This window comes from Opisthorchis viverrini (genome assembly GCF_000715545.1).
Source record: "Opisthorchis viverrini unplaced genomic scaffold opera_v5_217, whole genome shotgun sequence".
Taxonomy (NCBI): Eukaryota; Metazoa; Platyhelminthes; class Trematoda; order Opisthorchiida; family Opisthorchiidae; genus Opisthorchis; species Opisthorchis viverrini.
In genome coordinates, this window is record NW_008751876.1 from 888940 (window position 1) to 904768 (window position 15829).

Genomic DNA, 15829 nt, shown 5'->3' on the forward strand with positions numbered 1-15829 from the left:
TCTCAACTCCTCGAAGACGGTGTACCCCAGTCGACGTAGACGTTTTGCAAGTTCCCTTGCAACCCGATTATGACGAGCACATCTGGCATCATGCGTGATCCAGCAGGATTGCAAAATATGCACCAAACTCTCCGGTTGGCCACAGTTTCCATGACATAAGATCGTCTGGCCACCATGACCATGCCGAGCGCTTCTAACTCTCGTCCTAAGCAGGTTGCATCGGAGCTGGATACCCCGGATAAATATCCGTGGAAACACTCGTTCTGGGAATACGAGCCATCGATTCGACAGAGGCGAAGTGACCAACTCTCGTAAACCGCGACCGTCAGCGCTGTTGTGCAGACTAATTTTAAATTCGCTGACCACACACTAAAGACCAGATTTCGAATGGGATACATGACTAAAAACAGTTAGTTTTGGTGGCGCGTTGGACACCTCAATTTTGGAGGAGCGATTGGAAGACATCCACCCACATCCATTCATTTGCTCAAAACCTATAATAAGCCGCCGTCGGACGGATGGAGACAGTTAAATTGACATAAGAGCAGAGTCAGATTCAAACTGAAGAAGTTTATTGATCAGTAAACGATTTGTTTGTATGGTCAATGTTAAAAAACACTGTGCGGTGTTCTCGCGTAGCATTCACACAGACTTCCTACGCTCAAGTTGACGGCAAAATAGTAAACTTATGGTTATTCGAATACAAAGTATTCGCCTTAAAATTGCTCTTGTGGCAAATGACATGCATCCAGGTTTTTTGGAGATAAATATTTCTGTTCGTTAGTATTCTTTTCATCATAAAACTCAGCATACATTCGGGTGAAACTACTCTGTAGGTCAGTTTTGCCGGAGTTCTGTTGAAAACCACAAACAAGAGTTCCCACATTCGCGTAGCAACAGCCGGGGTAAATTCGTGCTCACGTCAACCGTACATTGGCCAGCCACCTTCATTCACTTCTTCTATGTGTGTCACGTGCAGCCTAATCCAAGGTCATTTCCAACATCCATCCCTATGGAGGGATAGTTTGTGATTAGTTCCGTTGGTAGTCACTTCGGAAGTGGTCAACATTGTCAAAGTGTGCAACAAAGTTAACAACTACTCTTGGAGGTTCGACAAAAACTGAATGTCCCAAAAGATTCTGACCCATTGCCTGTCTGAGGAAGAGAAACTTAGCTCATCCTTGGTACTAATGCGTAGATAACTAGTGAAATCGCAGCAAAGCTCGTACACCTTCCCATTAAATGTCACTTCCGATTACGAGCATTTCTTTCTGTGTGTTGCAAGCTACAGCTAGCGGATGGATTGAATTGAATGGAGTTGGCATTCTTATGAAAATTCAAAGTAAAATGGCTAAGGTGTGTTCAAATCTTGAATCCAGAAGCCATAAGAAAAGATAAAAAGCATAGTAAAACTTGGCTATCAAAAGCGTAGAACGATAGACCGACCTCCAGTTGCCTCGCGTGTTGTCGAGGCACATGCTTCATCTGATCGATTCAAAAAGCCCTGTCCGATCGCATACTCGAGGGCCAAATCTGCCATTAAATCAGACATCGACAAGCCAGGGACGGTTGTTTCTGGAACGAAGATTGGCGCGACAGGAAGCGAGACGGAGTGGTCTTGCACATGCCACACGTGGTTTGCCCAGCTTCCAGTTTCCAGACTAAGTACCACATGGGGTTGGAAATCCCGAATGAACGGTGTCAAACCAGATCGTAAAATGGCCACTACCTGGGCAAAAGAAATCAAACAGTGACAATCATTTTCTACATGTAACAGTTCGAGGATATGTCTTGCAGAGTTAGGGGTGAGATAGCTCAAGTGGTTACAGCGCGAATTTGCTGACCGGAAGGTCCGTTGTTCGAACCCACCTCTGCCTCTCGACTTCTCCTGTCTAGGCTTGGGCAACCTGACAGTATCCCAGCCCTCGTGCTTCCTTCGGGTGGCATGGCAGCTAGGCACCGAAAGGGCGCTACAGCTGAACGATTATTATTTATTATTCTTGCAGAATTACCCATTTGGGATTATTACCAAAGGGAATCGACCGAAGATCTTGACTGTTATTCACATAGTGGGCGTAGTCGCCTGTGGTTACAGGCTGATCCGTCTGACCGGACGCCATCTGTCGTGTTCTTATTTTTACGGTGATCGGCTAATAGATGGTCTATTCTTGCGGTGTTATGCTGTACGTACGGGGCATAAGGGGTACGTTCGGCGGTGGCGACTAGAGCAATCAGAAGACCCCGGTGACTGGGATTCGGTCACAACTCCATAAATGCTTGTGGTTACGGTATTAAGGTTAGAAGGTGTTCTCACAAACGTCCGTGGCCAAGGAAAATAGTTATTTCCTCACAGATAGAGGAATGTTAATATGGGCTAAACTTACCAACCCCAATCGAACATTTAACAAACATCGGAGAACTGAAATTCACCATCTGCATAATGAGGTCGGTGGTCGAGCCGTCCTCCAGCAAATAAGGCGCTATCATTAACCAGTCATGCGGTCAACTTTTCTGTGACTATACGATGAACTTCGGTAAGATGCGAAGTAGTGCGCCGTCGAATCAACCAGATTCTTTATGAGCGCAAGAAAAGTGCAAGCAGATTTTTTGTTCCTTTAGGTTCGAAAAAAATTATTCTCAAAGCAAGACTCTGTACCAGTCAGGTACTACTTACGATTGCCCAGCGGCAACCACGAATGCCAGCTGACCTGCTGCCGTCTAGAAAGTGCTATATATTCATCTAAGATCAAGTCAAGGTGAAATTCAGCAACTTAGGCGTATTTTGTACAACCGATCGATCCTGAAATAGCACACGATTTCCCGTTTCAAGGTCGGCAATCAGTTGGAGTATTGGTAGCCCGGAGGCACTTATTGATTTTCCGTAGATTGACCAAGCTTGGCAACTGATTCCTGAATGTATCACAACCACTCGAGGAGACGTCGTGAGCGCCACGGTGGATCCCATCCAGCAGTGCGTCCACTAACTGAACATTTACGAGTCAATTGCCGCGCTCGACGAACAAATCAACAATTATATTGAAGTCCGCCATAAAGCCGAAAAAATACAAAGAAAGGAGATTAAAACTTGAGTCCTGGCTTGCAGTGATTTCAACCAATCGAATTACCACAGATTTAGTCAAGCATCCGAGTGACGCCACGTGGTGACAGACTACACCGACCAGATGGTGTGGCGAGTAGTTTTGGAACGACATCTTGATGAGGCACACCACGATGAAATCATCCTCATGGTTGCTCCGACTGAACATCATCACTAAGAGAGTTAAGGAATATAAAGAAGTCACTCATCATCTATGTTACTACGATCAAGACCGTACATCACTGTACCTGTCAGCAGTGAGAGCAACACACACCAGCATGAGTATGTTTGCGCAACTGAAGAGAGACTGAAAAACAATAAAATCAAATTTGTTCATTAGCTTAGCTTTTCGATTAGTTCTGTCTAAGGTTGGACAACCTGGTAGTAGCTCAGCCTCGGCACTTTCTTTGAGTTGCCCGGAGTGTCATAGCTGAACGATTGTATCGATGTCAGCAATAAAACATGGTGTGAATCCCTGATAAAGCCAGCTATTCTCACTTAGATCGGCCATCTCATGGAGTAGATACTTCTAAAACGCAAAAGGGTGATGGTTTACTCAGTGCCGGGTTAGGTATACTTACTCTCCTTATTTGACAAACCTCTATGCAAAGACACGGTCCCACAGGAGGCTATTGATCAGGTGACTCTTGATGAGTTCGCCGAAATTGGCTTGAGAACGTTTCGCCATCAATCGACGAGACCTCATCAGTGTGAGGTTGGGCGGGTTCACGTTAATTGCAGTTAAGAATGTACCGCCCTCCCTGAACATGACACAGCTTCTCCTTGTTTCCGAAGCTATGTTCTTCGTTACCTGTGTTACCCGAGCAGTGGTGATCACGAAAATACAGGGCGAAATAAGTCCAAAAGTTGCAAAAGTTAATAGGAAAAATCGCCGGTACCTTTACCAATTCCTCTTCAGATGAATCCTGTTCCAAGCATTCATCCGTCACTTGAGAGTCATCATCCGGATTTGGGTCAGTTCGGCTCTTGCGAGCACGCTCTGTCGTCCCCTCCGCGTCCAAATATGGCACGATGACGATGTGAGTGGAGAGCAAGTGTCCAACACGCCGGTCAAATAAACGGACTCCTGTTGACCAGAAAACAAGACAGAGCGAGTGACTATTAAACGAACACGGTGAAGGACGTGTGACATCCACCTTCAATAGGTAGACAACTACGAAGGGCGATGATAAAACGCACGGTTGCAGTTCCCTTCACCAGATACATGCACGTTACACGCACCAAATCAATAAAAAATAAGGCCACTTCGCTGTGATATTCTATTGCAGGCTAGCTAGCATGCGACTCATGCAAAGTCCCTATATACCTTACGTCACTATCTTGTAACAGTGAAATCTGGAAATATTTCATATGGGTGCTGTTCAGGAGCAGCAAACGACGGCTAGAACAACGTCTAGTGCGACCTGGTGCTCGTTCTGACACTGGACAACATCACCGTTCCAGGCCGCAAGCATTCAACTGTTCCCCGAAAACGCTAACGCCACCGATGAAACAGCACAGAGGGCAGTGTACACTTGGAAGTGAGCCTGGCATACCGCCAGGTATACCATACATATAAGATAACACTTCAGGTTCCCGTACCTGAAAACAAAACACTGACCTTTTAATTCCTTCACTTCTCGCTCGTCACAAAGAGGTCAATCAAGCCGTACACTGATATTAGGTGGTTTGGGGACGCCCGTGACCCAGTGATCACACTGGGAGGTTATTATAGCAAGTTGACCCGTGGTTATGGGTCTAGTTAGCAGCCTCCTTGTCCTCTAGACTGGGAGTTGGAGACACTGAGACGATTCATTCTTTTAAAAATGAAATAACTTAGAATTTCCTGCAACATACTGCAGTAGTGATGCTAGGCACCTGGAGATGTCTGGGTCTTGGTAGTGTTCGAGCCCGCGTACAAAGACTATCCACAACTACATCGCCTTATCCGTATTGCCATTCACCTCGTTACCTTACCAGATGCATATAGCTACTGTTGATGCTTTCCCCACCTTTGAACACCCATTCTTTCCCCCTACCAATCAGAGTGACTGTAATCTCCTTGTAGGCGCTTCTTTTAGGGCAGGCGGCACGATTCATCTTACATCATCCTCGGCCGCGACTTCCGTGTACCAGTCGATGCCAATAGTCGTAAACACCTCGAAATCAATCTTCAAGGCCATCGGCGCCATTTTCTTCTGTGGTGCCGGGCCGATGGTAGGTACCCCACTTAGTAACTGAGATGCGTGAGGGTCATGAAGTCGAACGAATGAACCACAACTTCCCTTCGGAGTTCCTCCCAACTAGTCCACCATCGAATGCCGATTCTCAGTGGAACGTGATCGGTACATGTTTGCATGCTGGCGGAAGTTCCGTCCGCGCACAGTACATCCGGCTTCACTCAGACACTGGACAACAGATTAAAGAATGAGATTGGTTTAGCCTCGGAGCATAGAGTTCAGTCCGGTGAACTGTCAGGTGTTCGGCGAAAATCAGTGTGCACACCGACCTGGGGATGCGGAAGGTCAAGAAAATTAAAGGTGCGAGGAATGCAGGGAACGTCCGAGGTTACTTTATTTAATTTGTGCAACGGGTCCTGAGTGAGCCATCAAGGATCAAACTGGTTTGCTCACTTTCAGTAAAGAAGAACGCTTTGGTAGCCAGGCCGAGCACTTTGAACATTCATCGAAACTACCTGTTTTTATTCAGTCGGATTCTAGGACCGCACTAAAACCCCACGTGTTAAACCTGGAACCAATCCATCAGGTTTATCAAGTGTCACCGAGATGGGTAATCTCCAGACCATATTGCTCAAAAATGGCTGTTGATCAGGTGACCGTTGTTCTGCTCGTTGAGCTTGGCACTTCGGAGCCAACCAATAACCCTAGCAGCAGCAGTAGTCAAGGATAACTCAGTGGTGGGTACCTCAATGGTTAAGGCGCGAACCTGCCAAACAGAGGGTCCGTGGTCCGAAAACAACCCTGTCTAGGCCTGGGCAACCTGGCAGTACCTCAGTCCTTGTGCTTTTTTGGGTAGCATAGCAGCTATGTTCCGAAAGGTTGCTATAGCTGAACGATTATAATAATTAATATTAGCCGGGGATAGTAGTCGAGCATTAGGTACCATACAGATGGCGCACTGTTAATAACCAATGGAGACGAAAAAGACAAACTAATGCCCGTATGACTGCCGGTCAAACAATAATCCCCAGTTCTCAATTTAAGTCCCCTTGTGACAGTGACTAGCCACTCCAGAATTCGAAATAAATGGCGGCCAAGCAAAAACATCAAATCCAAGTGACGTAAATGCGATTAACGGAAGATATATGCTCCTTTTAAGCGCACTCAAAACAACTGAACAAAAATAAACGGGACCTCTATGTTGCCTAAATGGGATGACCAGACAGCAGCATCCTGTCTCAAGGTCGAATGTTCACCCAAAAAGCCTCATGTGGCCTAACGTAAGCAAGTGCGGCCGTAAGGGAAGATGAAGACCAAAAGCGGCATATGTAGGCTATGACAAGAGATTGTACAAGGTTATTGATGAATCGCAAAACTAGTAATTTTCATATTTGTGGTGATAGTTTCTATGAGTGCAGCTATTGATTAAAAAAAGCAAAACTGTATGAAGAAACTCATGGAGAAGTGAGAATCAGTCGCGATGCGTCCAAACTCACCTTCGGCAAAATGACGAGCAGCCCTAATAGCCATTTCTGTAACAACCAAGTCAACACCACGCAACCCAGCAAGTACCAGAATCCGAATTCGACCGGGCAACTTGGCGATTGGATTGGATGCGTCCCAGACTCTGTTGGGCGTGAACTGGTGAGATTTCCTGCCAACGATAGCCACCTCAACTGCGACTAGGTGGTCCGTTTTGATGGACGAGCCTGTCTGTATCGAGTAGGGGATCTGTCCAGTGGTGACAAACTCAGTGGAAACCGAAGCACGAACAGCTGTCTGAACATCTGACTGAGGGAAATAGGACGGGAGCCGATTCAAAGCAATATCAAAGTCCAACTCGTGAGACCATTGGGAAGTCATATCTGGCCATAACGTGAAATTCAGTTGTTCTGATCGAGTATGCTCCACGTACGGCAACTGAGATGCGTTGATTACAATAGGTGAAGATGCAAAATAGCTGGAGGAGCGTTAGAGAGGAATGAAAATGAGAAAGCTAGCATGATCATGATATCTAGATGGCATGAAGGGTGAATAATATGGTCACCAGATGCGCCGTAGTTTATCAGTCGGGTATAATGATCCCCAATCAAGTCACATCCGTTGATGTTGATGCTGGTAGTTGGTACTAGGAGCTTCATAGAGTTCGTTCGAATCCGAAAGTAACCATAACTAACCGGGTTTCTCCGATAGGGCGAAAGCGCCAATCGAACTCCGCACCTAGGATTTTGGCTGGCGAATCCAACAATAAAACCATCAAGAAGGTCAATAGGTCATCTTTCAAGTCGCAGAGTCATTGACATACACACACTATGCGCGCGTTTGTCACCATATGCGCCCAGAATTGAAACCCTGTCTACGAAGTCGGTACACACTACATATTAGTTAGTAGCGGGTGTAGTTGAATTATATCCCGTCTGCCTGCATAATTCAAATTTGGGTCGTACAATGTTATCGCGCTAAGAATTCGAAAGTACGTAAAACTCCCACCCGCCTACTTGTTTACAGCTTTGTCCATAAATCAACAATCATATAAGATGGTAGGATATAGATCAATAACAGTTTTGGAAATTCTCCCGGTAGATCAAACACTAAAATCAACCGGTTTCAGAACACCGATTGCGCAGTCTCAACATTCTCGGGCTCTTAAGAGCTCTCCAAAGGGACGTAGTTGGTTCTTTGCATTCTACTGGATGCTCGTTGGCTAACCGGGAAAATGACCGTCTTCGATATTCCCTCCATTATAATGGTAATTGTAAATAACTGGTAAAACAATAGACAAGATTGTATCCTTTCTAATCGCCGAAGATCAAGATCTGGTGTTTGTGAAACTTGAAACCCATCACAGTAACGCTATGGAAGAATTCGCGGGTACTACTGATGGAAACACGTAAATGTACCACATATATTGTAAGCGACATTGGCTCCCGTCTGTTACACGCCATTTTCCTCAAAAAAATTGTGGAAAAATCAAACAAAAGCTTGAAAAAAAAATTCCGTACCAGTCATGTTGGAGATAACGCCGTAACTACCTGATTGCCCGATGGATCGTTTCCTTGTAAAGTTTACAAAACTGCTTCTCATTAACCACAACCTGTTGTGGGAACTTCCTTTTAACCGTGGTAGTCTTTCTTAGGAGGCTTGTTGTACTTAGATGTTACCTTCGTGTTGTGAGTTAACAGCTCTAGAAGTATTCATTCCATGGTGATATCTATAAACAACTCGAAAAAATAGTGGATGTATTTAATACGCTGCCAAGTGTCTCGAAAGAAAGCGGTAGAAGGTGAAACCCACCCAGGTTTCGATGCCCACACAGTATACATGCCGGTGTCTGGGAGCAGTCGCCAGTATTCGCCCAAATCGATGGTAGTCTGAATCGTGTGGGAGTTGTTCATCACGTGAATAGTTGCATTGCCAACTGGTTGATGCGTTACGGCATCGAAAACGAATCCACGTAGAGCGCGGTGAACCTGAAAAGTGAAAAATGACCACAATATTGAGCTTCGTTAGCGTGCAAACTGAGAACGCGCGATAGTCACCAGTGAACGTCGTCATGGCATTAGTCGACCGTGGGAACATAAAGGATAAACTAAACGAAACCCTGAACTAAAACGGCCCTCTTTTAGACCCGGATTTTTCGATTTACTTCAGGCGACACCCCACCACCGACGAGGGACTAGCGTCAATGGCTTACGGCTCTCACTGTGCATCAATCTGAGATAAAATTAGACGCCAGCTGCATTCATAAGCAGCAGCTGGATCACCACCGATAGCGTACGCAATTGGTCAGCAAAACGCACAATTATCATGAGAGAAACAACCGATCAGACGAGTCTCTCTATCCTTTGAATGGGAGGTGTCTTTAGATGAACTAACCAATTGTATCAGTAGAGTACCGGGTCACAATCCACGAGATCTAGAATTCCTATGAGTCTTGTGTGATTTTGAAAGTGGACATTTCGTCAATTCTATGAACTGAGTTGGCTTTGGTAGTAGTGCAGCAGGTAAAAAACGGCACAATCGCGTTCGCTAAGTTGTACCGCCAGTCGCATCAAAAAAGGCATCACCCAAGATTTCCCGGGCCGGATGCCTGGGCCTAGGAATATATGTTGCTTACTTCTTGTCTGGAAGAGGGATTCCTAAGAAGATATGAGAGGTCCAAGGATATGGGAAACTAGTGTGTCCTGACCCTAACCTTCTTTTTCAGAAGGGTAAGCTAAATTTAGGAATTTCGGAGTAGTGTGAGTCTAATAAAATCAGACAAGCGAATATACACACATCTGCAAACTAATTTGGTTCTTTCGAGAGACTCACCTGGAACCCAGCTGAATCTCTCGTTTGTGATGTTCTCAGGCAACTGAATGTGCTGCACCAGGTCGCCTCATGTTTCAGTCGCTACGATATTTGAAATATCGCGATACATGTATATATTTGTAATGTAGTACTCATAAGGTTGCTGAAAATCCATCGACAGCCCACGAACGGTTTCGCCCTTCTTGGGGCTCATCAGGTAGCGACTGAAACATGAGGCGGCCTGGTGCAGCACATTCAGTTGCCTGAGAACATCACAAACGAGAGATTCAGCTGGGTTCCAGGTGAGTCTCTCGAAAGAACCAAATTAGTTTGCAGATGTGTGTATATTCGCTTGTCTGATTTTATTAGACTCACACTCAGACAAGCTTTGGTGTAACTAGACCCCTGAAAACATCCGATCTTTGGTCCATTGGGGCCCGAAAGTTTAATCAAAAAGGGCATACACAAAGCACCGGGATGATGTGTGTAGCTAAATCCTCTGAAGGGGGCAACCAATCGTTCAGACCTTAAACTGCTGAAATGGACACAATAATGCATTATTCTGCCTGTGTGGCCAAATAGGAGATTGCCTCATTAAACCGCTTTATCCTTGTCGTCAGTTCGCAAAGATGCGTAGCAAGAAGTAAACCGCGATATGACTAGCGTTGTGAAGGGTGAGTGACATCCTACTATAATCAGGTAAAGGTCGCCGCTCAGTCAGATGTTGTGTCCGTAGATCATGTCAAAGGTTTGGTTTTGGTAGGTCGAATGACTAGTGCGAGGGCTCACGTTACCGATGTTTCTCAATATCTGCACAGCACTTTTACCTTGCAAGACGAATTGAAAATGCATAGCAGCAAAGTAGTACAGAGGTGAATCATCCGGTATTTATCCGGGATCATGAAGGAAAGTGGAACAGTACTAAGCGTAACCGATTTCACGACGTTAAATGAGGCCTATTAAATCACTAAGTCGCGTTAAATCACCAACTTCCGGTAGATGATAGAACGTTGCTAATGGGCGGTACCTCAGTACGATTGGTTAATTTTGTTATACATGAACAGATTATGAGAAGTAAAAGTTGTTTAGTCTTGTGGCAAAGGTATAACGCGGTGCCATATCGAAGAAAGCCGTGTTTAGGAAATAAACTAAACTGGGAAAGAGAACTAATATGGAGGAAATTGTTGGTAGCTTAGGTAGCGTGGATGGCCGTTGGCTTGTTCGATGAGCTGGGCAATTCAACTGTGGTTGTGCCGCTAACCCACCGCTACGCACCACTACGCTCCGCAATAACCCACTGATGATATCACCCCGATTGGTGATGAAACGTTTGCAATCGAATTGCCCAGCTCAGCAAACAAGCCAAAGACCAAAGAGAACTAATACTAGTCTAACAAAACAGGTGAAAAATAGTAGTAGGGTGTAACTCAAGGGGTAAAACGTAGCGGGCCAGTTTTGTTTACGTGGGCAGTGAGACTTTGACCCCATGAGAATAATTTATGTGTCCAACAGGTTTCCTGACAGAAGGGCACTGCAGGTGCCCCATTCGGTGATTGAGGAAGTGATGAACTGAACTTGCTACCAGTGGCGACCCGATTCTGAATCAGCGAATCGAGTATGTCTGCAGTTTGTCCGAAGAAATATTGGCTAATCTAAGTCCCGTCGGTTTCAAACAAGAAGTTATTGGCGAGATCGAGATCTGCCCAGCTCGCAAACAAGCCAAAGACCAAAGAGAACTAATACTAGTCTAACAAAACAGGTGAAAAATAGTAGTAGGGTGTAACTCAAGGGGTAAAACGTAGCGGGCCAGTTTTGTTTACGTGGGCAGTGAGACTTTGACCCCATGAGAATAATTTATGTGTCCAACAGGTTTCCTGACAGAAGGGCACTGCAGGTGCCCCATTCGGTGATTGAGGAAGTGATGAACTGAACTTGCTACCAGTGGCGACCCGATTCTGAATCAGCGAATCGAGTATGTCTGCAGTTTGTCCGAAGAAATATTGGCTAATCTAAGTCCCGTCGGTTTCAAACAAGAAGTTATTGGCGAGATCGAGATCAGGAACGATACACTTCAACGAGACTCAAAGTGGCCTTGCACAAAAATGAAGCTTTTCTACAATATTAGTACCAGTGTGCGAAGGAGTTGCAGCAAGACATGTTTGCTTGCTTGAGTAATTACCTGAGTAAAGTATACACGAAGATTATGCAACCAGCATTGACAAACGACATGGCCGATAGCAGAAAGTAGACATAATCAGTAAAACAAAAAGCTCACCTCTGCCATAAAAACAAGTAACGAGTTCCGATTATCTTCCCAATAGGTTGAAATCAATTCAGACTTCGGGTATTTAACACATCCAAGTTCCACGGTTACTTCCATGCAGTTGGCGTACAGGTAGTTCCAATCTTGCATACCTCCGTATAAAGGATACCATTTGTTCCCATTGGTAATACCCCAATGGAACGGTGGCTCGCCACACGAGATGATGCCTTTGTGCATTTCCTTGTGTGCCTACAAACGATCACATGGGAAAAGAGGAACGGGACAGTGATTGCTGGACAGATTAACGGCATCATGACCGGAGGCAGAGTTAGAACACAAAGGCAAACAGAGATCCAAATCGATCAAGCATCACTATGTGATGAACAGGGGTAAACAAAACTACCGGTTAGCTGTAGAAACAGTACAAAGGCATTCGGCGGTGATGCAGGCACAGGCAAACAAACCAAGATACTGGAACAAAAGCGGAAAATGCAGAAGCCACGTGCAAACGTACAGGAATCAGTCTGAAAATTCTGAATGATTGGCAAAACGCGGGGTGTATGTAAAATCCATAAGGAAAAACTCCCAATACATGCTAATTAAAAGTGAGTGAACAGTGTTTGAAAAAGATCTAGTAAATCCGCTTTCTGACTTAACTTGCAAAGCTGTCTGATAAATTCGCCCGACGACGACGAACCTATGCGCTTAGCGCATACAAGGGCATGACTTGTTAGTGGATTCCGAAAAAACCGGTTAAGCCTAGATTACATTGCCCAAATTTAGGCAATCTCAGACCAGAAAACCGGTCGCCTGAAGTCAGTACAAATGGAAAACTTGGATAGGGTAGCCAGTGAGTAATCCGTGGATTTGAGTTTCGAAAAGGAGGATTCGATTCTCTACGTAGGCGTCATCTAATTAGTCGCCCGCTCCACGTTGGGGTAATATAAGCATGTTGCTTCACACTATGTGAAGCATACCTTAAATGGGTCAGCCATGACAAAGCGAATAAAAGACCAGCATAGCGGAGCCAGAATGACCAGTGCTTTCAAGAGAATACGAGGACATCGTTAAACACCCCACGACTGATAACAAATATGTTGGATCAGCTGCCCAATATTAATGAAAACCTCGAGTGATATGAGCGCAAAAATGAGTGACTCACTGTGGCCAGAGAATAAAAGCGAGGTATGTAGAACTTACCCAACTGTAGACCAGCGCTAACCGCCGAAATACTGCATCATCCGGAGTAGCTGAATGGTAGGAGGTATGGTTTGCACTACCGTCAAAAGGATAGGAGGCAACCAAAGAGCCAGCATGTAGGCTCATCGACAAGGTGAACCGATTATTCTCCGTCCAGTTGATCATAGCCAGCGTCTCTGGCTGCTGCAAATATTAGCGAAACAAAGGTCAAAGAAAGTAAGGAAGATATCACAAACCCGTGGTCCCTCTTTGGACGCCTCACGAAACTGGTCGGGAAAATCACGGTTTAAATCAACTGCATTGGCATTTCCACGTCCAACAACGCCATTGGTGTCGCCTATAAAGAGGAAAATAGAACCATGGAGCACCGGTTTCCAGATACTGTGATCAACGTGAAATATTTACGACGACTTGCTGATAACTTATCCCAAAACAGAATACCTCCGCAAGACGTAACCCATTAGCGTTCTCCGAAGAAGATAATATATTGTCCATATCTCAAATACGGCCAGTAGGCAAGAACAACCAACACAACCCAGTCAGATGTCTAGAAGACAGCCGCAGAAGTATTCTTGAGTGGTCGTGTGCTCTTGTGTGCATGAGGTAACGAAAGAACCGAGACAAATCATTGACACGACCGTGCGTCGCTAACAGAATCCAAATAATCAAGGTACAAGTGATGGCTAAGGTGTTGAAATCACAAACGTTATCAAGTTTTTAGGCTGGGTAGATCATATTAGGAAAAGGAGCCAGAGTAGAGGAGATTCATTGAAGAAAGCCCCCTTTGATGGAGTGCAGGTCGGGAAAGAGAGTTGCGACACACCGCTTGGTATCCTCGGGTCAAACATCTAAATCATGATGCCGTAAAAGGATGCACCAATCTTCGTCATCATCAGTAGGTAATTGCCAGGAGGAGTTCCTCTGAGAAGAATGTGTGATCCTCTAATTGTCAAGTTTCTTTGCCCCTTTTCTGCAACCTCCCTGTTCTGAATTACTGGTTGTAGAAACTCTTGTGATCGCGACCATGAAATCGGACGATAAGATCCTAACGCGTTTTGAATACGGAATATAAAATGTCACTGTTTTGTAAGCATTTATTATCGAAAATTGTGGAGTGAGAAAATTCTCTACAGCAATCGATTTATATCACCCTCCCAGATAAACACTGATAAACGACCGAAACGCGGGCGCCGGGCAATTTTTCAGTGTGAACTTGCTACTGCAAATTCAAGGTGGAATGGGTGTGCTGAGTGAGAAAGTATAAAGACGAGAAACTGGTGAGTTGCTATGTTTATAGGTTAAAAAGACAGCTGACAACCGAAAAAATGTGGTACAACACCAAGATCACATGTTCTTCGATAATCTCGGTATTCACGAGAACAGTAAACTTGCTGTGAACGTGCTAGCACTTTGATTTTATCTATTAGTATTTTGCTGTGGCTGTCCAGTGGACGTCAAGACACTGATTCAACGACTGATGTGATCAGGCACAGAAGGTACGTAAGGCCACTTTAGGAGAGAACTTGAGCCGAGAAACTCCACGATACAGCCTCCACGTATAAGTCAGAATTTGATGAATATATGCATAGAAATCTGAGAGCAGAAGGTCCGCATCTCTTGTGTGTAAATAAGGACGAATGCACTGCTGCGAGGAATCATACTGACTTACCTTCCACGGCAATCTCGAAGCCGTCTGGGTTCATTGAAGGCAGAAGGTGAATCTGGGTATGTTTCAACAGCAAAGTTATGAGGTCGTCTCGTCCATAGTTACGGCAAAGAACCCATGCAAGACGAATAAGTAGCTCACGTCCGATAGCTTCGTTTCCATGAATGTTAGCTACTACTTTCACTTCTGGTTCCCCAGGCTCATGTTCATCAGGATGGTCACCCAAAGAGAGGACCCAAAGGGTGCGGCCAAGTACCGATTTTCCGATTTCATATAGCCGAGTGATCTTCGGACAAGCTGAATGGATTGTAGCCAATTCCGCGTACAGTTGCTCAGTGTGGAGGTACCTAGAAGAGGGAGTTAAACACACAAAAGAGCTATGCACCTGTTGCCGAGTTCCGGTTCAACGATACTCCAGTGTACAGGAGTAGTGGCATTCGAAAACCGCGACGCTAGACTGAGGATCGCGGAAGAGCTAGAACGTGTCAGGATTAGCGTGACATCTAATGAAACTCACTAGTCACTGTTGACCGTTTTCACCGCGGAATTATCTGTACCATCTAGCCGAATTATTCCAACGATGAACATTACTACGTAAACATGCTTGCACTGCATCGTGTAGCCCAAGTATTCACGCGATTGGCAGGCTGGAAAACAGAATGCAGACGTTAGTTCGGTGATGGAAATAGTTGTGGAACGTGAGTAAATGTCACCAAATACATGAAAAACCGGGCCGAATTAGACGAAGGATTAGTGCAGGACAACGTTTGAGATAGAGAGCAAGAGTGAGATGATAGTCAGCGTGATAGACGCTGATATCAACCATCACCAAGATCAGCGTACAACCACACACAGGGAGAGATAAATAGTAGGTTGACAGAATACAAGTCAGCGCGTCGTCAGGGTGAATTGCCCATCTCATAACCATGTGTGTCGCATTTGTCATCTATAAGCCTCCTGCATTAAGTCGTTCACTGACTCAGTCGAAGCGGATATATGAGGTATGGATGGAGGGCCATCTACTTGGCTGCGATCTTTCCTAACTAGAAACGACACCGAGAAAAGCGCGCCATACAGCCTACTTAGACTTCTGAAATCGAAGCTTACAAGGCGATGATAGTGCTAATCAA

At 45.2% G+C, this 15829-nt stretch overlaps 2 protein-coding genes across 2 annotated transcripts in view; one reads left to right on the forward strand and one right to left on the reverse strand.

The window, feature by feature from the left end:
* The window catches only part of T265_08459 (hypothetical protein), a gene marked incomplete at both ends in the record, with an annotated part of 16130 nt that extends 11997 nt beyond the window's left edge, over window positions 1-4133 (forward strand). Inside the window, 2 exons of the mRNA XM_009174266.1 lie at window positions 1292-1356; window positions 4017-4133. Coding sequence (XP_009172530.1) covers window positions 1292-1356; window positions 4017-4133 — 182 coding nt within the window. The remainder of the gene's footprint in view (window positions 1-1291; window positions 1357-4016) is intronic.
* Window positions 1-15045, reverse strand: part of T265_14579 (hypothetical protein) — a gene marked incomplete at both ends in the record, with an annotated part of 39326 nt that extends 24281 nt beyond the window's left edge. The window contains 8 exons of the mRNA XM_009174271.1: window positions 1447-1729; window positions 4003-4184; window positions 6774-7237; window positions 8572-8747; window positions 11846-12082; window positions 13034-13216; window positions 13270-13370; window positions 14703-15045. Coding sequence (XP_009172535.1) covers window positions 1447-1729; window positions 4003-4184; window positions 6774-7237; window positions 8572-8747; window positions 11846-12082; window positions 13034-13216; window positions 13270-13370; window positions 14703-15045 — 1969 coding nt within the window. The remainder of the gene's footprint in view (window positions 1-1446; window positions 1730-4002; window positions 4185-6773; window positions 7238-8571; window positions 8748-11845; window positions 12083-13033; window positions 13217-13269; window positions 13371-14702) is intronic.
* Window positions 15046-15829: the final 784 nt, after the last annotated feature.